This window comes from Numenius arquata, chromosome 15 (genome assembly GCF_964106895.1).
Source record: "Numenius arquata chromosome 15, bNumArq3.hap1.1, whole genome shotgun sequence".
In the NCBI taxonomy this organism is placed as follows: Eukaryota; Metazoa; Chordata; class Aves; order Charadriiformes; family Scolopacidae; genus Numenius; species Numenius arquata.
The window spans coordinates 14,939,782-14,963,767 of record NC_133590.1 but is presented as its reverse complement, the minus strand read 5'-3'; the positions used below and the strand labels follow the sequence as shown (position 1 = coordinate 14,963,767).

General features: G+C 41.0%; 1 protein-coding gene across 1 annotated transcript in view; it reads right to left on the bottom strand.

The window, feature by feature from the left end:
- DOCK1 (dedicator of cytokinesis 1) overlaps positions 1-23,986 on the bottom strand; it is a 298,792-nt gene that overhangs the window by 33,098 nt on the left and 241,708 nt on the right. The window contains exons 38-46 of the mRNA XM_074158901.1: positions 23,493-23,612; positions 15,166-15,255; positions 12,315-12,419; positions 8,504-8,645; positions 8,225-8,303; positions 7,865-7,949; positions 6,180-6,266; positions 2,541-2,717; positions 1,523-1,606 (exon numbers count right to left, since the gene is read on the bottom strand). Of these exons, the coding sequence (XP_074015002.1) occupies positions 1,523-1,606; positions 2,541-2,717; positions 6,180-6,266; positions 7,865-7,949; positions 8,225-8,303; positions 8,504-8,645; positions 12,315-12,419; positions 15,166-15,255; positions 23,493-23,612 (969 nt within the window). The remainder of the gene's footprint in view (positions 1-1,522; positions 1,607-2,540; positions 2,718-6,179; positions 6,267-7,864; positions 7,950-8,224; positions 8,304-8,503; positions 8,646-12,314; positions 12,420-15,165; positions 15,256-23,492; positions 23,613-23,986) is intronic.

Here is a 23,986-nt window from a genome sequence, read left to right as displayed (position 1 = left end):
TTTTCAGGCACTAAAATAGTTTTTTGATCCCTTTTCTTTATTTTTCTGGTTCCTATTGTTTTGGAACTCCAATACTGACGGGAAATTACATATGTAAAGCCACCACATAATTAAAATACAATGTGATCAGCTGCCATACATATTTTCAAATAGTAATATTATTTTAATACACAAACGTCACCAAAGTGAATCTTTGCTGAGGGAAAGTGTGTTTGCAATTCATTTGAAGTATCACTATCAGAGGCAAAGACAGAGAGCTGACACGAAGTGAGTCTTCTGGGATCAAATTATTTTCCTCTATAAAACTTAAAGCTCCTAAAATCTAATCTTCTGTAAAAGCTTTCAATAAATAAATAAATAAATTCATAATTTTTTTTTTTTCCAGACCAAAAGAGCTTTTGTGCAGTGATAGTTTTGTGGTCTTCAGAGGACTTTTTTATTTTTTGAATTCTGTATCTTTGGTTCCGCTACCTCTAAGACTGAAACCTATAGAAATGTAAATTATTCCCTTTATTATAAAGACAAAATTGAATATAAAAAGACAATGATGCACTTTCTTCTTCTGTGGGAAAAATACTTCCAATCATACTGGTATTTTTTTAGTTATCATCGAATTATCTTGAGACCACTGGAAAATGGCCAGTATAAGATATGAAACAAATCTGGAATTGTTTCTTCTTAGCCCTAAAAGATAGTCTTTGGTACCTGTACACAGTTCTTCATGCAAGAGGGGGCTCCTGCTTTGTCCCAGGCACGGGGCTGGGAACCCAGGTTCTGTTCCCAGTTCAGGAAATATTACCCCGTATTCCTACATTTACATGATTTCTGCTCTAATACTTCATCATAAAAATACCAGGTAATTTCACATGCTTTTTGAATCAAAAATAGGATTGTACCATGTTAAGTTCTGCAGCAAATGAAGCAACGGTTTCACAGTGATGAATTTACTAAATATTTTGGGTGCAAATTAATTTTTGCAACTCTCACATTTAATATTCTGTGCTAAAATATACTATAAGTGTAGATAGAAAGTTAAATAAATGGAAAGAAATGGTTTGAAGAAGTGAGTATGTGAAGAAACACTGTCCCAATGCGTGGAAGCAGGAGGAGGGGTTCGGGGTGAAGCATTTCATCTTCCTGTCTGAGAAGAGTTTCTCAAACCAGCCTCAGAAAATTAAAGTGCAAAACAAAATTGCCAATAATACTAACTGATGTTATTACAAAATATTTTCTCATTTGATATAGACGGGATACTTTTGGTGTATTATGGTAGCCAAAAAAAAAAAGAAAGAAAGAAAGAAAGAAGAAAAAGAGGTTGATCATGTTTGGTCCTTGGGTTTATCAAATGACAAACGATGTCAGATTTGAAAAGATGAACTTTAGCTCAAGTTCCAAGGCAGTTTTAAATGGCAAAGGAGTGTATGCAGGGTGAAGAGTTTAACGTCTGAATTTTCTCCAAAGTGACACTAAAATGTCTTTGTACAGCAGTTGGCACCAACCCGCCTGACTTAAAATTTTTTACCTGCCAAGCGATGAGATCCTTTAGTTTTTCAATCTTGTCATGATCTTCTGGATGCTCGTGCATATATTTTTCAGTAAAAAAAGCCTAGTCAAGAGAGAGAATTTAGCAGTTATTTCAGAAAATGAAACACCTACCATGGAAGAACTACCCACAGCAAAGATCAATGAATCAACCCAAAAGTTCTGCAAAAACCAGCTGTACTAACTACAGATATCAATGAAAATTTAGGAAAGATATTGAATTTAATGATGTTTGAAGATAAATACATCAATCTTCTAAGTGGGCAGATGAGCACACAGTGCTCGAGCCCAAATCTCATGGGCGGCTCTGCAGAGGACTTGGCACATCTTGGAAAGGTCATTCCAGCAGCTCCCAGGACACAAGAAATTTTGGTGCATGAAACAGGTTAGAGTCACAGAAGGACATAAAGGACATAAAGGATGGATATAGCGACATGTCAGTCAGCAAGTACCTTCTCCATTCATGTTAAAAAATACATATTGCTTGTGTGCTAGTTTAGAATGATTTATATTCACAACATAAATAATAAATAGCATTTATAGTTCCCCTATAATGTTAACATCTTATCCCATATAACTTTAAAAGCTAATGTAAATGTGCAGTTAAGATTATTTAGATGTATCTGTAGCTGACTGGGATCTCAGAAGTCTCTGCCATTGGATGAAAATCCTTTCAAAACTCAGGCATTTGAAAGCAAAGGTGAGAATTGCAATCAGTTACTTTGGCCGCTGAAGTTCACCCAGCGGTGAATTCCTGCTTCAGCTCCGATGTCCAAGCGCATGGGAATGTCATCCATCTCCATGTCTACCTCTCCTAAGCAATTGTCCACCACGTCCCTACAGAAGTCCTCTTGCTGCTAAATACATCGACTCTGTCCCTGCCCATGGCAGGGGGATTGGAACTCCATCATCTTTAAGGTCCCTTCCAACCCAACCCATTCTCTGATTCTATCTCTTAATTCAAACACAGAAAGCCAAAAACGTAACTTTGATGTTACCTTCTCATAGTTTGCAAACCCTCCCATGACAGCAGGATCCACGATGCCATTAAGTAGCATTGAGAGAGGGTTAATGGGTAGATTTGGATCATTTAAATGTTGCTGAACCATATTATTGATCTTATCGTTTGTCAGCTGCATGGTTTCTATCGCGTTTTCCAGTGGACTGATTTCAACCTAAAATACAAACAAAAGGAGGTTTTAATCAAGGAGCAGAGTCCTTGTCCACCAAACCACCACCATTAGAAACATTTCAGGAATTAACCAATAGCCAACAGAAAGGGTGGGTTCAGGCATTTAAATATTCAGGATCTATATACTGCGGTAACTGATCCGATAATCAATTATCAGTGGGGAAAGATAACTGCATTTCGCTGCAGTGGGAGGGATTACATCTCAGCACAACAGCACAACATTCCGAAAGGCTCTGAGAGGAATCACGTGAGGTTTTGGGAGGATTACGGAGAACATCAGAGATTACAAGTCGGTGAGTTTTAGCAGTACAAAGAAGATCCAGCTTAATGTAACAATAAGAAAGAAATGATAACTTAATGTGGATTTTCCGATGGAAAATGTAATCCTAAACAGCTCGAAAATCACCATTTTTTTTGCAGTGATTATTTTGGTGTATTCCCAAGGAAAGGGAGTTTAATATGTTGAAAAGATGACTTCTAAGCTATCTGCTGTTCTTTTCCCCATGAGGTCTCATTTTCTTCATCTGAACACTGACAACTGAAGGAAGAAACTTTCTTCCTCACAGAGGCTGGACTTCAGTGAGGAGAGCTCCTCAGATGCCTTCACGGGGTGAATTAGCTCTTATGCTGTGCTTTAATTGACTCATCTCCAACTATTATTTACAGCCAGATACTGGGTCTTTCAGAATGGCAGTTGCTCACATTGAAGAAACAGTATTAAAATATCTAAAATATTGCTAAAATATGTACGTTTAGTGAACGGGCTAAAAATTACCAACCCAGGGCGTAGACAGTCCTCACTGGAAGACATTGACTACTTACATTAAAAAAATGAAGTGGTAGGAATAGAAAAGGAAGGTTAATTGAGGCCTGTGAGGAAAACGCAAGTGTATATTTGATTACAGCCTAATTTGCATAAATGCTACATAAACAAAGCAGCACTTCTACCTGGCGATCTGTTGCTTCCCATGTTTCCGAGAACCACTTATAATCAAATCTCTTCAGTTGCTACTCTTACACTTGCCGTCTGATTACATCAAGGATGTTTTGATTAGCATTTTTAACAAGCATGGCTGCTGAATTATTCTGGGAGGCAGGAGAGGAGGCCGGTGCTGGTGCTGAGGCCATGGAGGTGTCCCCGGCGCAGACGGACAGACGACGTCTGTCCTTCAGAGCCCAATCTGCCGCCGGGGAAACTGGGACTGGCAAAATAAGGCCACATTCAACGTCTGACTGGGCAGGAGCTGCTGCAAACATCGTACGCTAAATTTAGGATTCTGTCGTTTGTATTAATGGGCTTATAACGACGCAATAATGTGTTGATGAACCATTGCTTTTAAAGCTCTTGAGTATCTACAGAAATTAGCACTCATTGAGCTGACAGACATCTTTTTTGACTTTTCTGTATCAGCAATCATGGCTTTCTTTCTCATTCTCCTCTTTTACTACTCTTATAATCCTCCCTCTAATTTTTTAAAAGCAGATGGAGAACTGCCGTTCCCATCCTACTGCTACAAAGTCTGCTTTGAATCTTATTGAAAGCTGTTTATTAAAAATATCTACACTTGTAAATGATGAGCCTTGTTCCAAGTAGCTTGTTAACTCTGGACACTACACAATCTATTCAGGGAAACAGAAATGATGTATTCCTCCTACGTCTGCAACACTGAAAAGTTAAAAAACAAGCCAAAACAAAGATTAATATTTGTACTTTTTAAAACCAAGTGCAATTAAAAATCCAGTTTCTAATTCACTGGTTGGCCTTGGCAAATTTTTTCCCCTAGAACGATCTGTGTCCAGCTAAAACAAATCAGGTACAGAATAATGAATGTGTACGACAAATTCCTTGCAGATAATGAAGAGAATGAAATGGTTTAGGTAAAAGTACTCAGAAGGATTTTAAAAAGCAAATAGATTTAAGGAAATTATGCATGTTCCTACGGGTTATGTAACAAAACACACTGCATTTATTAAACTACTCAGTTCTCTCTCAGCGCTGAGTTGACGTGATCTCACCTCTTCCTTTAAAGATATTCTAGTGCCATCAATAAAACATGAAACGCGCAGAGCGACTTTAACTCATCGCATTTAGTAAAACGTCAATAAAATCTGTATCCATAATCAAAATTTAGCGTTACGGGGATGTAAACCTTGTGATCCTGCTTCCAGCGTTGTAGCTGACAGGAATGTTGATGAAAGTCAATACCGATTTTGTAGTAACTATGGCAGAGCCAGGTCAGAAGTCACCCATTGCCATCTCCCCACATATTATTAAGTTCCATTCTGGTATCGTTTTTCAGCTACGCGACTAATGTCATCCTTACAAAAAGCTTATAGGAAGCTCTTTCCCAGGATCGATGCACGTTCGGGTGACAAGCACAGCGTTAGAGGTGCTTGTGTACAAATTGCCCGCGTAAAGCTGCCTGCCGGGCTCTGCTCTCCACGCGGCAGGAGAAGAGACTTTCATCAGATTTACCAGCTTTTATAAAACAACACTTTTTGCCATCACGAAGATTAAACACAATCTCCTCTATCAGGATTATAGTGAAAATATAAAATTCATTAAAAATTCAATGTGTTTTATTCAGCTGCCTATTACTGTCAAACATCACATTCATATTCTGTTACTATAGATACCATAGTAATTTTCTGCATTACTTCTGTTCATCTAAATACAACTGTCCAACATAACCTCAATGGAGCAATGAAAAAGCTTTTAATTAATCATATGCAAATTGTTCTTTTCCTTTAAAAATAAGCCTCACAAGAGAGATTTAAAAACTGCAGTAACAATGTTTTTATTGCCACTTAAAAATTACAGCTGCGTAAGAATAATTTAATCTTAAAGGCATTTAATGGCTATGTCTTATCCAAACAGTCTAAACGGCAGAACAGAGAAATGTGTAATTTGGAGTTACGCTGTGAGGTTGCTGGGGTATATTTTAGCAAACTATGGAGAAGAAACAAAAACAACCTTTAATCACAAATGACAAGGAGAGAAGAGATGGGGACGCATACAATGCATTCCATTTAGGGTGTATTTTGAATAAATGACAATCAAAATACCCCAAATCCTCTTAGACAAAATTCAACCTGATGTAGCAGGGTTCCCCTCCGCCACCTCGGGTGTAACGTCTGACCTGCTGAAAGCCAGAAATACTTTATAAAAGTACTTCAAGCCCTTGATCGGCCCTTGCCCTAAAGGCCTGGAAGAGTCAGCCCATGTTTCTCCTTTCTCTGGACTGGAAAAGTGTTACCTGAGTCACCCTCCATCAACAATTAGCATTCTCAGAGAGCAAGTTCCCTTGTTATAGGATGCCAGATACAACCCCATTGACTGCTTGGTGACAGAACTGAAGCAGTCACACAGAAATATAAATGCTCCCTGGCTGTCGAACGAGCCCCGTTCCTTTATGCAACCTTAATAAAGCCAAATTGATCTTACCATGAAAACTGATTTGACTTCAAACCACCTCAGAATCCCTGGTAATTTATACGCTGTCACATAGATGGTTCTCTCAATCCACATATTCTGCAAATATAACATAAACATCCCGTTATCAGGTTGATAGCCTTTATCTCAAGCAAAGCCTTAAAACATTAGCATCAGGAAAAGGAACTGCAGCACGTCAGCCATCGGGGAGCCAGGGAGAGATTTCAAATGGTATCTGCTTGGGGAGCTGATGGAGCAGCACTGATTTAAATGTGATACATGATTTAGTAGAGAGCAGCTGCTCCCCTTCCGAAGGAAACCCCATGCCAAAGATCCACTGGTTTTACCGGACTGTCATTTTTCCCCCGAGAGCTTTTAAGGACCATCCTCCACAAAACCACAACATCGTGCTGTAGGGAAAACTTCTCCCCTGGGAGGGCAGAGGAGCTGAGGGACGGGTTCCTGGGGAGGCTGTGTGGTCCCCATCCTCGAAGGTGTCAAGACTCGCGGTGGGAAAGCCCCAAGCAGTTGGGTCTGAGCCCGGAGCTGGCCCCGACGGGGACGGGGTTGGACCTGAGCCCTCCCGAGGTCCCATCCTGACCTGCATTTGTGATGCTGTGATTTCAGGTGAACTGCAAAGTCTTCATTGACCATCTCCTTATGGGTTCGAATTTAAAAATATATGATTCAACATCTCTGCCTCCACACGTGTGCAGAGGTTCCCAACTAATGTCAAAAAATCCTCTTGATCCCATTTTGTTAGAACTGGGAGGTGGTGGTAGTTCATCTCATTTATTGTGAGGCTTTTTTAAAACAGAATTGTTTATTCCATCCTCCATTAACAGAGGAAGAGCTTTCAAAGGGATTTAGAAATACCTAATATTTTTTTTTACTTATACTCAAAACCTATTGTAAACTGTTGTGCTCTCTAGCACTTTTTTTTAGAAAAAGAGGGTTTCCTGCCTCCTCAACTGAACTCTCGCAGATTAGCAAATTAGCAATTTTTGATATAACAGCTGCCACGAGAAGCCAAAGGTACCAAAGGAGCTTCTGAATGAATACCCAAGTCTTAGCTATAGGAAAACAAATGCTCGGTATTTATTGGCACAATGATTGATTAGAGCCCGTGACTACACAGAAAACCAAGTTCCACGCCCAAGAAATGATGCATTAATTTATTACTTTAATTACTACTACTACTTCACTACTAACTGCGCCCCCCAGAACCCTTGTGAATAAAATGGTATCTATAAAAAAAAAAAGGCAATCAACTTGATGTAACCTGTTGTAAACGTTTTGATGGATACAAGCTGTGCTCAAAGGGAGTTTTATTGACCATTACATGAAACATATGGTTTAGTTAAAAAAAAAAAAGATTTTGAAGAGATGCCTGAGTAGAACCTTCATGCCAAGACAGGTATTGGCAAGAGACATCTGTCTTTTCGGGTATAACCATTTTAAATGTCTTTCTCAAAATAACTGGTTTTTGACAAAATAAATACAGCGTTGTCCATTTTTTCTACTGGTATAAACCAGAAGACGATAGATTGATTTAACTGAATTTCTATGAAAAATAATTACATTTAAACTTAGGATTTATTTTTAAGAACCAAAACATAACGACTCAGATTCTCAAAATGAAGGGGAATAAACAAGCAAACCCCCGAAGTTCTCTATTTCCTATTTTTTTGTTTTACCGCAAATTCATTGTCCGGGTTTTTCTCTCCTTTACGAACAGGGCGTGAATACTCAAACCGCTGGACTTCATTCACCCTATAGAAACTGCAAAGAGGGAAAAACACAATCAAAATCAAATAGGAATTGCTGCTAAACTCAAGTTCTACAAAAAAAAAAATTACACATAAATAAAAAATGCTTCTGGGATCCCCGTTTTCCAGTGGGTTGGATGGAATCTCTGCTAATACTAAGAATACTCATGGAATGTCCTCACGATTCCTGCCCTCCTTGGCTGTGCACAGATTTGTTATATGACAATAAGAATTAGTTTAAATGTCATAAAGGCGACCAATAGAATTGCCAAACCAACCCAAACTCACCTGACGATCTGTTCTGACACTGGCCTGTGAAATTTAGACGGTAAATCCAGTTTGGGCTTTACAGTAAAGCACTGAATATCTGAATTCCGGGGTTAAGAACTGAAAAGCAAATTTCAACCAGGCAGAACAGGCGGCTCAAGGGGAACGTGAAAAAAGGACAGAACAACAAAATTCACGTGTTACGCCCGTAAAGGCAGAAGTGCAACAGTCTCCTGCTCATGTTGGCTGTAAATCCTCGACCCGTGCAGCTGGAGGAGCCGCTCTGGGACCTAAGGATACACTGCCCGGAGGAGTTCTTAATGTCATCGCCCGGTGGAGACGTCGTTTTCATTTTCTCGGCGTTTGGAAACTGAGTCAATAACCTCGCTTCGAAGTCCTCCCGCCGCTCATACTCCTTTCCCCGGTAAATGAAGACTTTGTTCTGGAAACAAATAGAGAGGTGAAACCCCAACACCAGCACCCTCAGTGACAAACTGGGATCTCAGGGGCGTTGACTGCAGTGCTGTTAAGTGAGAAATTTCACATTCCTCACACTACGACATAATCAATAATTTACAAATATTTTAAGCCAATGGATTTACTCCAAATTCAATACTGAGATCATTAAGTGTGTGCTCACCCACGGGCATCTGTATAAACCACACTAAATTACACGGGATCCAATACATGATCTCAAGGATCTATAAAATAGGTGCCCATTGAATAAGTATTAAGACAAATGATGTCCTCTACCAAATCCAAGATCTCCCTCTGTAACTCCTCTCATCCACCTTCCATAGCTAACGGTGGTATGGATGTAAATAAACAGAATTAGGCTTTTTATACACAAACATTTATTAAAGGGCGCTGATGTGAGCAAGCAAGAGTAGGAGAGAAAAGTATAAATAGAATTTATACTGATTTTAGGCAGAAGGTCCAAAACCACTGAATCTTTCAAACGACTGATGCACCCTAGACTCCATAATTGTCTATTTTGCCATTTTATGTTGACTGAACACAGCATAACCTTTAAACCAAGTATATTGTATTTCTAAGTATTGGTTTCTTCTTTTCACAATAAAGAAAATTAAGATACATTTTATACAGTCCATTTATATACTGAACAAGCGCATTAAATTCTAAAGAAAAATGCAAAAGGTGACTTGCATACTTTTAACTGATCAAACATATTAAACTAAGGTTTGCTATGAACGTAATGCTTGCATCAACCTCATCACTCAGCTCAAAACGAACACTTGGCGAAAAAATTATACAGCACTTATTAGGAAAAGGGTGTTATGACTAGGGGTAGAAAATCAGAAGAGTTTACATTTGCTTGGCTGGGCTTAGCTCTGCACTGGTGCCTTTTGAAATGCACGGTAGATGAAAGGATACCCTCTATTTGAGGAAGAAAAAAAGAAAAAAGGGCAGAAGCCTAAGAAGAGTATATAGACCTGTAACTCATGTATATAGACCTGTAATTCACAGGAAAAATTGCAACAGAAGAAAAAGCTTGTATTGAGGATTTTCTCAGTCAGCAAGGCACATAAAAGCCTATTTTTCAGAGTTTTTATCACTCACTTATTACAAACTGACCAATCCATGAAGCTTTTGTAAAGCACGGTAAGTGTTTTCCCGCGCTTACCAAAGAAACCCCCATTCAGTTGTGAAGAGAAAAAGCAGTTCGATACGAATATATCGGATTAACACTACTCTGTGTTGTGTCCCTTTGACTACAGAGTTTAACAGGACGCTTAATGGGAAGGTGGCATTGTGCTCCCCACATTTTTGGGTGTCCCCAGACGGCTGAGCTGGAGCCAGGCTGCCCCATGGCTGCCCCACGCACTCACCCAGGGCAGCCCCTCTCTTGGGATCAGGATCACTGGCTATTCCCGACATTCCTAGGGGATAACGTGCACTCTCTTGAGAGTGACGGCACGTGTGACAACATTTCACGACGACTGACAGCCACACTCCCCTCTGCAAAGTCAGCAGTGACTTTATCATGCATTCATCGTTTTGAAGATTCCTGATCACACACCTCTCCCCTACGAGACTATCATAAAATATTAATTTAATCATTTTCTAGAGAAATGGGTTGGTCAATCTTAACAGTGACTCCTTCTTAATGCATATTAAATATTTTTTGCCTGTTAAAACTTAAGAAATTCTTAATAAGCTTTTCACAAAAATCTTATTGAAGCCTTTTTACTCAATGCACCACAAACATTTTTTGCTGACACCTGAGAAAAGCTGTTGCATGCCCATTACTCCACATGTATTTCAAACACCAGACCAATTCTTAAGTTTTTCTGCATCGCATCTCTTTAGAGTTGGTCTTTTGACGCAGATGGCAGCTTGAACAGCATCACGCCTTTGCGTCTGCCACCCATACACGGCTCTGCCAGTTTGCAGAACTGCATTTCTCAGCTTTGGGGCAGCTCGAGGTAGCGATGGTCCTGCTCAGAGCCTCTTTGGTTTGAGTTTTCCAGCCGTAATTTGGAGACCAAGCAGTGGGCCAACATATGAGAGCTCATCTCCCAGTTCTTGAGGGTCTGCCCACAGACGATGCTGCAAAAATACACTTTTAGCCTGGCAGGAACCTCCTGGGGTCAGATTTATCCCTTTCAGCGGCAAAGAACCGATAATCTGATGCGCTTCTCAGGGGGCATAAATGGTACAAGTGCACCTGTAATGCAGCATCCCGGGGTGTATGAAAAGCCATACACATTTGCTGCTTCTTGGGATGACTCAAGAATTTCAATTTCTTCACATGGGCTTTAGTTAGTTGGTGGAAAAGGAAGCTTTGTCCAAATGAACACCCGAGTTTTATTTCTTGGGATTTTTGAAAGTCTTCCCCTCCTGCTCCAAACACTTGTCAAGTTTCTGCCTGGATTTCTGCTCCTAAGATTCGTATGAGGGACAGTCACACTAAGACAACTCTTGCCTGAAATCACCATATGTTTGTTTCTTTACAATTCACCATAAATACATATTTTATATGCACTTTTTTAAGACCAGCCAACCACAAGTAACCTGAGAAAACCAGCTTAACCAGCAGTCACTGGATTTATCCAGTGCGCTGGGCTTCAGCATAGGTTTGGGCTTACTCCTGGTATTTATTATGGTATAATCTGAGAGAGTTAACATGGAATTATTCGGTTACAACCAGGAATTCATCTCCTCAATGAGTATTTCCAGGAAGAAACCTACTACCAGCCCCTGGCCTGAGACTAAATCTCTCAGAGTCTCCTGGAATCAGAGAATAATCTGAGAATAATAGTAATAGTTTTAATCTTCTGTCTCTTGAACTGCTTTAATCTACTGTAACTCTTCCACTGGGGGTTGGAGAGAGACTTTTTCCAACCTGAAAATCCTCAGCTCTTAAGACAGATATGAGCAGCACAGCAGCTGAACGGGTGACGTGTTATTTCCAATTTTCAGAGCCCAGAGAATCATGATACAGATGTAATTCAGAGGTATCAAATCCCCACCCTCCTTCAGCCACTCATTCAACTCCTTAACAATCCTGGTATCAGTGGCAAAAATCTAAAATGTTATTCAACTTACGTTACTGGCATCAACCAAATGACGTATGTTTTAAACTGACACACAACCCAAGAAAATAGACGATAAATGGCTGCTTTTAAAGGTAGCACACACAACTCTGATATTCCACTTCATTTTATTGACTATGGTGGAAAGGATACTCACATGAAAATATGGACGTACAAAAGCCTTCTCTACCATACTCATATATCTATATCTATATATACCTGTCAGGCAAAAATGTCACCGTTTCAGAGGGTGCTGGTTATTGCCCTGATTTATGGACGGGGTGGTCTATCTTCATTTCTAGTGATAACCTGAAGAAGTATGAAGTATTGGACATGTTTGAAGAAAAAGCTTCTCTACTAAAATTCAACCATTCAGCATTAGAAACTGGAAGGAAAAACCCCATGTTTGTTTTATACACCTAAAAGCCAACCATCAACATTAGGTAGATTGTAAATAACACACTGACATGCAATAATGTACTTTCTCTACAACTGAGGGAAATTTCCAAGGTAAGAAACTTTGCTGTTGCCTGTGGAAGAAGGGAAAACCTTACCCTTATGAACGTTGGAAATCCCTGCCCGTAGTACCCAACAGCAAAGTAGTCTGGCTTCGGTCTTATCACTTTCACAATGTTTTCATAGAACTGGGCTTGCTTCCTCTGCAAAATAAATAGGAGTGATTTTAATGACCCAAACTTTAAGGAGATTCCCTGTACTTAAGCTCTAGATCTCTTGTATGTGTATCTCTAACTTAAACATGAACATGTTTCATTTCATTTCATTTCTTCACCTTTCTATCCCATATATGCTAGTATTTTGAAATACTAGACCTGCAGCCATTGCTTTTATGCTCGTTGTGGTGAACCTGACTGTTCCATACCCAGGATCTCAATTCTGATGAAGGTGAAGAGCTTTTGAGGCAGCCTGAATTCCTGGTGGCGGCACCGCCGATGCCAAAACAGCGGAACGATGGAGCCCGTATCCCTAAAACCAGCTCCTCTCGACGGTGCAGACTTCTCAGTTTGTGGCTGTTACATTTCATTACATTTTTGCATTCTTTCTTTTCCATATTTACAACTATTTATTTGCATATGGAAAGCACGCAGTCGAGAACTGCAGAAAAATATAAGTTTTGGAATAAATACACGCATGTCAGATGCCATCTGCTTTCAAAGCGGAATCCTTCTTTATCTAAAACGATGAAATAATATCAAATGTGCAGCTTCAGACGAACTGTTCATTAGCTTATTTTTAGTCCATTACTTTCTGTAAGGGAACGAATTCTGATTTGAGGGGAGGTTTATTACTGCTCCCCTACGTGAGATAACATTAAATGGCAAGAAGACTACAAAGACCCAGATCTGCTGCACGTTTCTCAGCTCACCTCCAGCAAAACTATTTTGTCATCTGTGAATTGTCTTGGAGTCTAATATTTAATATTGCTTGAACAAAAGAGACAATAGGGAGAACTGAAAGAAACAAAATACTTTTAAATTTTATAGTGGGGGAAAAAAAAAAGAAGAGCTGGAATGTTAATGCTGCAGCACGAAGAAAAGCCGAGGGGGTGTGCGAGACCCGACTCACACGGGAGCATGAATTTTGGTCTTTGCCCAACGCACGCTGGTACTAAGTCCTGTGACATCTCTCTCAAGTTCTCCTGTCTGATAAATAAAGAGCAGATAAACTCAGTTGCTCAACCTGAGAATTGGAAGCTTTGTGTTTCCCCGATTAGAAGAGGAAGAACTTCCATTTCCATATGCAAATGAATCACACCTGGTCTATAGCACTGCCTGGAATTAAGTCATTTAATGTAACTGTGACATATTTACTGTGCAAGAAAAATGGTGAAAAATACATAATGGTATTATTGGCTGTCAGCTACAGTGTACAAAGTTCAAATTCAGACTTCTGCGCCAAAAATGGGTACAGTATGATAAGTGAAGATAGGCTGTTTCCATGACAAAGCTGTTCATGTTCCCGTGTTGCAAGCATAAAGGAGATGGAAAATTAAAAATGAGGGACTCAGAGAGCAGCTACCCACTGGTGAATAATCATCTCTGACACAGGAGAATCATTTCTAGCTGAGGAACAATCTCTACCAGATTCCTTTTATATTGAAATGAAGAACATCCTCTATTGAAGGCAGCCCCACGGGCAACGGCGCAGGCAGCAGGCCAAGGAGGACTCTTCTGGCACTTCACAGCACCTGAGAATTGCTCTGTGTCTTCATCCTCTACCTCCTGCTCTACAAAGAAATGTGAAAACAGCTCCATTGACCAGTTAGGCCAATGAATACCATCAGCGTGGCACTAAAACTAGCTCAACCACAGGAGGAGGACCTTCAAAAAGGGATATACATTCAGCTGTGGAGAGCTGGAGGGCAGAGCCACAGATAAAACAAGGAAGACCATTTAAGGGAGTGAAGAAACCAGAAAATTGAGACAAGTGATATTTATCTGTATTCTTTCCTCCTCAAGAAAGGAGATTCTGGGGAGATGGGGATGGAGATGCTTGAGGGGAGGTGGCTCTAAGCCATCCTCAAACTGAGCATGGGTGTCAGCGGTGGGAGAGGGTGCAATGGCACCGTACGAAAGCCCAGCTCAGACAGACTGGGACAAAGCGGATAAACAATTCAAAGAAATTCAGGATGATCTACTCTGGTGAGTGCAAAGGCAAAATCACAGAATGGTCAGGGTTGGAAGGGACCTCTGGAGATCACCTAGTCCAACCCCCTGCCAAAGCAGGGTCACCCAGAGCAGGTTGGACAGGAATACCCAGGTGAGTTTGGAATGTCTCCAGAGAAGGAGACTCCACCACCTCTCTGGGCAGCCTCTTCCAGGGCTCTGCCACCCTCAAATGCATCAAAAACCTCGAAGTCAAGAATTTTCAGAACCAAACTGGAATCATGTCACCAGTCATGTGAAAATGGTTGAGCAGTTATAGGAGGGACAGTGACAGATGCCATTTTTCTCTTTTGAGAAGAGCAGGAGAAAAAAATATGGTGCAGGCATAATGAGTGGGTAACGTCAGGGCAAAAATAACTGACTGTAGACATGAATGCTTGGGGATTATTCACACCTAAAAAAAGAAACGTGAATATGGAAAGACACTTGAGAGAGAATGGGGATTTTTTTCATGTTCCCATTTATATTTAAATTCCAAATTTCCTTTTATACCCCAAATACATCAGCTTAACATTACCGAAATATTTATCTTTCAGCTAAAAAGAATCTTTTCCAGGCACTCCAGTGGTAGCCAGTTAATCAACGTTTGTCCAACAAAGCCAAAGCGGGCATCAATTTCTGCATTTTACTGTCATAAAAGAGATTTCAATACAATTTTAAAAGGTTTGAAATAAAATTCTGAAAAAATTGTTGCAGTGCCTGTGTCATTAAAAAAACCTACCAGCAGTTCACTGAGTTGTTCATAATCAAACATTTCATTTTCATACTGTTCTGCAAGTTCTTTACCCAAGGCAATGGCCTCTTCCCACATCTGTTGAAAAAAAAAAAACACAAGACAACAACAACAAAAAAATGAATTACATACCTTGGTTAAACAACAACATTGGAATAAAATAAATCTTAATAAAGCACAACAAAATGCATTGTGTCACACGCCTGAAAACACTGTGCCTCTGATGTGCCAAATAGCTGTGGCAGCACTACCCACATGTCTCTATTTAATGCAAATCAAGTCAAATGATCAAATTGCTTCAGAAATAAAACGATTCCTGCAAGCCCAACAAGATATCCAATAATGTGTAAACACGGCCTGCCCACAAAGAAACCCAGAACTTTGGATAAATGTTGTTGATTGATTACAGCCCATAATCACCTCTCTCTCCAATATCTATAATCTACATTAGACAGGACAGGCAATTTGCAGATATTGTTTTGAACGAATATTCATTATATTTCCATTGGTTCTCTTTCCTCTCTTGTCCTTCAACCATGAAATTCAGCAGCCGTCTCTACTGACCCAAAGAAATTTAACAATATCCTTCAGCTCTTCAGAAGCCAGCAATCTTAACGAGGAGCAGCAAGAATGTTTTTAAATGTGCATTTTTAATTTTTCTACTTTAAATACAAAAGAACCACTCAAACCCAAAAAAGATGCTCAAATTAGCACACCAGGCTCTCTAAGATCAAACTTGATGATCTGCCTCTTCTGCTGAAATTTGGCTGGCATTGCTGATCTGACTTTATTAAAAAAAAAAAAAGAGATTTGTATTGAGTTATAAACCCATTTTTTTTTGTATTACCCTTGGTCTTAAATTTAAATCCCCTGTCCACACCACCTAATTCTCCTCTCAGCATCACGCCACATGTCTTTGTCCCGGTGAAATACTGGGACGAGCAGTTGGATGAAGGAGGGTTGAGGGAAAGGGCTGAACACACGTTTCCCCACCGCTCCCCAGAGACATCCCCCTTTGGGAAGGAAGAGCTCGAGATGAAGAACCACCACTTCCAAAGACGGTGGGAGCTGGATGCTGGGGAGAGAGGAGGGGAATGGTGCTCCTGGGGAAACCTTCACACACACAACCGATTCCTGCATCCATCCCGCACAGACCCCCCAGTCCCATCTGCTTTAACGCACTGTAAATGCAAAATATTTTACCCCGCAAGATCTCCCAAAAACCAAAAGCTCCCCCCAAAACACACAAATGAAATTCCACCACTCAAAACCCAAAATCAATGTTGGCTGAATTTTATCAGTCTTTTGATCTGCAAGTTGAAATCACGTTTCTTAGTATATCAGGAAAACTCAGAAAAAAATAAAGGCTTTTAGGAAAATCCCTAGTTCTAGATGCTGATTTAAAAAGAAGAGTAAAACATTAAGGGTTCATACTGTCTGTATGACCAAGGCTGCTGCCAGCCCTGGCTGAGGAGTCAGGCTGAGCACAGCTACCTGTGATTTAGTGGCACAAACACCAGAACAGGACCCGGAATATCTTTTTTTTCCCTGGGAGTTGGCAATTTGGAGCCCAGCCAGGCTCGACACTCACTAAGCCTCCCCCACGTGTATCATACCAACGCCACAAAAGCAAGATGTGGCTCGTGTCCCATCGGTTTGCTCTCCCCTCCTGCCTCTCCCTGGAAATGAGGAGCCAATTTTCAATTTTCAAACCCAAGGATGGATTGAAAGATTGTCCTGCAGACAGAGAGGAAAGCAGCAGCTTGAAGAGGCAGGGAGCTGCTGGTGGTGGAGGAGATGGAGGGCTGCAAAAGGAAAAACAGTTACGAGAGATTGCAGGGAGAAAAGACACAGATTTAGAATCATAGAATGGTTTGGGTTGGAAGGGACCTTAAAGACCACCCAGTTCCAACCCCCCTGCCTTGGGCAGGGACACCTCCCACCAGACCAGGTTGCTCAACCTGGCCTTGAACCCCTCCAGGGACGGGGCAGCCACAGCTTCTCAAAGTAAGGGAGCAAAGGAAGAGAAAAGATGGGCCAGGAACTCCACTGGTATGGCCAAGCGAGGAAAAAGGAGCTTTTGAGTCCTAAAGAAAACGAATGGGCAGATTTTTGGGCAAAGCAGAGACTGAGCGGTGACCTAATTTAAGACAGAAAGGCAATGGATGCTCTGGAGGGGGAGAGCCTGGTACCTCCATTAACTTCGCCTCATGGCTCCAGCTGATGTTCGACCCCTTCTCTCTATTTTTCTCATTTCTACAACAAGGTTCATAATGTTGTTTATCTGGGGAAGAGAACTGGAATGAGCATGAGTTACCTCATGTTTGTAAAGTGCCTTGAAGACGAAAAGCGCATCGGTACGACTAATTACAATCACTATAATGAGGGATCACGTCTGCAGGAAATCATGAGGCAGCTTCTACGCTTTGCAGTGCAATTTTTGCAAATGGAAGGATCGGAATGTTTTTATCCATATTATGTATCTAATCTAGAATAACGATACCAAGCGTATTTTTACTCCTAAACAAAAATTAACATGAGTTTAATAGTAAAGGCATATTTGCAGAAAACGGGGCACTTGTAACGGGGCGCTTTCAGGTATGGGTAAGAGAGAAAACGACTCTTTTTCTATCCTACTGCAAACGCACGATAGAAGTGCCTCACTGTGGGAACAGCCTCTTTCTATTTTTGCCAGGCTCTAACCTGGCCCCTCTCCAGCCCAGGATCTGTCTGAGAGAAAAGCACCACCTTTTTGTTGCTGCTACCTCTTAAAAATCCCTCTCGGCTCCAACATCTCTGTTCTGAAATCCAATTGTCCGGTTCAATCCTCCGAAGGAACACCAAGAACTTTGTATTATAACACTCAATTTGTAAAATGTTGAGTTTCCTGAACTCCGAAGGTCCATGAGTCCATTAACCACCCGCCTCGTCCCTCGGTCGTTTGTGCAGCTGGATTTCAACATCTGCTACAGCCTCGGAAAAGCCCCACCAAAGCCGGTCATTTTTCCAACGTCGTACCAGAAGCAGGAACCGGGTGTTTAAAATCAACCCTCAAAAAATTCCTCTGTTTACTACGCAGCAAATTTATTCAGGTGAGGACGGCACGGCTGTGGCAAAGGATCCTGATAAATGCAATCTATATTCTTGAAGGTCAATAACTCCCAATCTGCTGCCTTGCAGATTTCCTGCCTTGGAAGGTTTCCCAGGTTTGCCCAAGACATGGCAGGTCTTCTGGAGGAATGAGCCGTACGGGGAGCTGCTACATGGGATTTGTGCGATGTACAACTCATTAACGCGAGAAACAATTTATCTGGAGAGTGTACCAGAGAGAGAGGCTGGCGAGAGTGGAAGGAAAATGCTTCTTTTATACTGAAGGCATAAGAAAAATGTGTAGAGCCTAAATTTAGTTGTGCAGACATGAACTGCAAATTGTTATGGGAAAGACTTTGAGGATGCAGATCTTTTTAGGGAAAACCTAGCAATGTAATTTATTTTTGAAGCTGGATTGCCTGTTGCCCAGAAAGAACCGCAGCATCCAATTTAGTTTTTGAGGTTCTTCAATAGCAGTAAAGGAGGAACAGAGGATATTTCTTAGCTCCTGCTGAGTTAACAGTCAGTAAAAATGAAATTAGTCCAAGATAAGAATTTTATCGTGCAATATTCTGATGTATGAGGCACATTCCAAGCTGTTAAAATTTCAGATAGTGTTAATTAACTATCATGTAAGCTTAATATTTTAAATAAAATGTTAAAACACAGCATTTCTCTATTGCGAGTATTGCATTCAAGATGTGGAAGATAGAGCTGTGGTTGGAAACGCTTTAAAACAACTTGCTGCACTCATTTGGAAGGTGGTCAAATGCCGTATCTCTGCTCTCTGAAGACTGTCTCTGTCTTTCACAGCTCTCGGGATGGGCTTACGATCTGACGTGGGATATGAGCTGGATATGAGCTGGACATGAGCCTCGGGCTGATTTTTTGGCAAACAGGTGAATTTCACCACTATCTTGTTAGAGGGAAGAAAAAGCCATTTGATGCCATCCCATGAGCTGGAAAACAGACATTTCGAGCCAAAGCATGGCATTTACTGGGTGGTTTCAAATATTTTGTGTTTTGCGGCTCCAGTAAAACAGCAGTTTTTTCTTTGCGGGGGTGGAGGGGGCTGGGGAGGAAGGAAGAGCAGAAATAAATGAGCAGTGTGCATTTATTTATTTTTTTTCTCCCTGGGACCAACGCTTTCAATTTATGAAGGAGCAGTGGAAAACCTGCGCTGATTTATAGACTGCGGCATCCACCGGCAAATGTGAAACACGTTGCGGTTTGCACATTTTATCGTGCAGGAATAAGAATGCTGCTGCCTCCTTTCCGGCTCCAGAGACCACTCAAGCCTGTTTAAAGATGACGTCTTCATCAAGGATGCCGAGTATTTCATTAGCATTGACTGACATCAACTGCTCCACAAAAATTCCACCCCTTTCCCCCATCACTTTATTACCGCCACTGTTTTTCCTTCTCATCCCGAGATACTCTCACCTCCCAATTTTCAGGAAAGTCCCTGGATTAAGGGCTTTGTTGAAAATTACAAAACACAGAAGGAGCAAACACTTCAGAGCAGTTGAAAGGATGGATGAGACCGGCGTGATAAGTGTGAGGATAAGGCTTCTGAGGACAAAAGCCAAGAGAGATGGAGATGAGACTGGAAAGTGAAATGCAGTGAAGAATAATAATCTAGGAAAGAAAACTATGTGTATACCAGGGAAACTTGGAAGTAACAACATTTCATTTTGGAAATAAGTTCCTTAGAACAGTGATTAAAAGTATTACTACTAAGGAATCAAATCCATAAAGTAGAAGAACAGCAGAATGCAGAAGTTATATCTGAAAATGCTAATTTGCTACAGGTGACAGGTGAACTTCAGCTTTACAGGAGATTGGTTTAAGGACCAAAAGGCAAATATAAGAAAAGAAGCAAGCTTCTTAAGAATAATATATTAAAAAAATAGAAATCAAAATGAGGAATCTTAAATGGATCTCAAGCTACAAATAAGAGGGCTACTCATGATGAAGGCTAGTGTTTTGTTCTCCAAATGAGACACCCACACTCCTGCTTTCATTCCTATTCCTTTCAGTCCAAGCCCACACTCCCTATCATTAAATTACAAATTTCTCCGGCACCTCTGATCTAGAAGCGAGAGATCCACTCCCTTCCAGTCTGCGGATGGAGGATTATACCTTCCTCTAAATTCATCTCACCACGAATGCTAACATTTAGGGACTAAGCCTCATGGTTGGCCTTCACTTGAAAAGTGCACTGTGCCTTCCTCTTGGGAAATTACTCCAGTACGAGAAAGGGATCGTGACTTTTGAGCACCTGAACTACACCGTCTTTTAAAAAACAACAACAAAAAAAGCCAATGTTTTCAAACAAAGTGCCATCTTTTAGGAAATCCCTCTCCTCCATTTCTTCTTCACGATGTTTCTAACCACGTCCACCTCCCCTCTCACATCCACCGCTCCCATCAGGCAGGTGGGACTGGAAGAGGCATAGAATCATAGAATCATCCAGGTTGGAAGAGACCCTTGGGATCATCGAGTCCAACCATCTACCCTACACTACAAAGTTCTCCCCTATACCATATCCCCCAACACCACATCTAAACGTCTCTTAAACACATCCAGGGATGGTGACTCAACCCCCTCCCTGGGCAGCCTGTTCCAATGCCCGACCACTCTTTCTGTGAAAAATTCTTTCCTAATGTTCAGTCTAAACCTACCCTGTTGGAGCTTGAAGCCATTCCCTCTCGTTCTGTCATTAGTTACCTGTGCGAAGAGACCAGCACCAACCTCTCTACAGTGTCCTTTCAAGTAGCTGTAGAGAGTGATGAGGTCTCCCCTCAGCCTCCTCTTCCTCATACTAAACAGTCCCAGCTCCTTCAACCGCTCTTTATATGATTTGTTTTCCAGGCCCTTCACCAGCTTCGTTGTCCTCCTCTGTACCCGCTCCAGCACCTCGATATCTCTCTTGGATTGAGGTGCCCAAAACTGGACACAATACTCCAGGTGTGGCCTCACCAGTGCTGAGTACAGGGGCACAATCACCTCCCTAAGTCTCACAACAACTTTAAAACAAGATTTCCGAGCTTCTGTAAAAGCTCTGCAGCTGCCCAGGGGAAAATCCCCTTCTTTTGACATCTCTTGTTAACTTTCTGGGAAGAGAAGGCAAAACAGTGGGATCAACCCCAAGTGAACTGTCAGAGACGCAGCTGGGAAATTATGGTAAAAACCAGACAAATTGGTTAGTGTATCGGTGCAGTCTTCTAAAAATGCCCAGCAAATACTATTTCAGATGATTTCAGATGATTACTGATCACAGAATGGCACAGCTAAAGCAGCTGCTGGGCTGCATTTGCAAACTGCATAGGTAAATGTAAGCAGTCGATTTAACCGAATGTCAGACCATCCCAAATGAGAGGATTAACTTAATTCTACTGCGGAAACCTCAACTTTGAGCTTCCTGACATTTGAAAATTTGTGTAAGATGCTCATATTCTCACCGTATATTGATTTTTTTTTTCCTTTTCATTAAACAATAGGAAAATTTATCACCGACCGGAGTCACCAGAAAATGAGAGAAGAAATACCTGTAACTAGGAAAGAGGGCTTTGAAAATGAATCATCTCACACACACAAAAAAATCACACAGGAGTCCTGTGATTTATGTTATGCAAAGGAGCAGGAATAAGTAATCTCTGTGGTCCCTTCAACATCATTATTCATCAAAAAAATTTAGAATAATGATGATTCAATTGTTTAACCTAACTACAAGGGGAAGGGAAAACACAACATTTGCAGCGCTGTTTCCTTGGAAAGCAGGCAGCCCCTTGCCTCATTTCTAGCTGTGAAATCTGAAAAAAAAATATTTAAGATTATTAAAATTTAGACAGACTGGTTATTAGGTCTAACAACAGCCTCTGGAGCGTGAAGGCTGGAAAGTGAGCAGCAGGTATTTCCCCTGTTGTTTATATAAACAGCTCATTAGCGCTCTCAGCAGAAACGGGTGGGTACAGCTTTAAGACAGGCTGTTTTCAATATAGATTAAATGACGCTGCAGCTTTTAATTTACAGCTAAAACACACCGGGCCTGGTGCTCAGAAGAACAATTCCCACCGCCCCTATACCGGCGCTGTAAAAGCCTAACTGTGAAGCCATAAAGACGTAAAACAACAAAATGAAAACATGCGACTTCTGGCTTTTCCTTTCCAGAGAGGAACGTAGTATTAAAATATACTTTAAAATCAGTTATGACCCTAATTCTAACGAGGCTCTCCTTACCCGCTGTTAAAGGGTTAGTAAAAGCTTTTTGGGCAGCAGGAACGTGCTGTGGAAGCCAATGTCACCCACTGCAGAAGCTCCAAGGCACCTACACAAGCCCCACGCTGCCTCTTGGGCAGCCCAGCTCCATCCCAGTCTGGAGTGACAATGTTTTCAGCATCATTTATTAACAACGTCTAAATACTGCATTCAGGTAAGGTATAAAATTTGACCTTTTTAAGCAAAGTTCCCATCAAAGCACTAATTCTGCTAAAAACTTACTTGGAAAACATGAGCTGGTTTGACAATATTCTAGTTCTACCAGAAAATGACATTTCTGTTTGCACTACATTTATGCCACAAAGACTGCTTTTAAAAACCTAAGTACACGTTCCTGAAATACTCTGACAAAGAGATTTGTGCATGAATTATCCCAACGCTGGTACATCCCTACATCTCCCAAGTTAAACCCCCCCCTCTCCATGGACAGGTACCACCACCACTCTCCCCACCACCCAATCCCAAAGGCAAATTCATCTTGCAATAAAAGATGCAACAGGAGCGAAATATCCTCAGCTGAGAATACTTCTGCCTTCTTACGATAGGAATCACAGACATCCATTCTCTGAGGGAATTATTTTGTGTAGGTGAGAAAAACCAAGGGGAGCTGAAGGACTGCACTGGCCATTGCAATTGCTGGAAAAATTCAGTCCCCCGAATTACAGGCACTGCTTTTTTATTTTCTGCGTGGCATCATACACACATAGACTTACCCTTAACACAGCAGTTCTAAATGTACCATTGATTTCTTTTTACTGTTTTTTTTTAAGTATTATTATCTTTAAGTGCTAGTTGGCGGACTGTTTACATAAAGCACTCCAAATAACTTGTAGCAAGTTTAAAGCTCCCCGAAGGTTGCTTGATGCAAACTATGTTTATCGTTAACTCGTAAGTAAGAGAGAAAAGCAATGAAACGTATTTGTATTTTCTTCCTCCCTTTTTACCTTGCCCTTGTCAAAGTAATGGATAATTTCTTGATATAGTTGATCTTTCAGCTGTCCTTGGGTAGCAGCCTGGTATCCATCCCGCTGGGTAAGATGTGCTGCACATGCTTCTTCTGACCACTAAATCATACAAGAAAGAGGGGAAAAGGGAAAGCAAATCAGAAGGTATGAATTATGTCAGTAAAATTAGGCTAAATAAAATATACATTTTTATCTAAAGAAGTGGTACCGCAGCTAACGCACTAACAAAGACTTCTTTTGCAGTTGTGTACTTTGATTCCTTGGGCACAAGGACTATTTATTCAAACGCTGTAATGGGAGGCCAATTACAAATATCAGCTGGAAGGAAGATTCTTGAGGTGGGTTCTTCTCTTCAGAGAGTTTGATGTGACCAACCTTGGCCCGCTGATGGGTACAACCTGCTGGATGCAGGTTTGTGTTGAGAAGAGCCCCGAAGGCAAGAATACATCAATAGAAATGGAAAGGACTGTGGG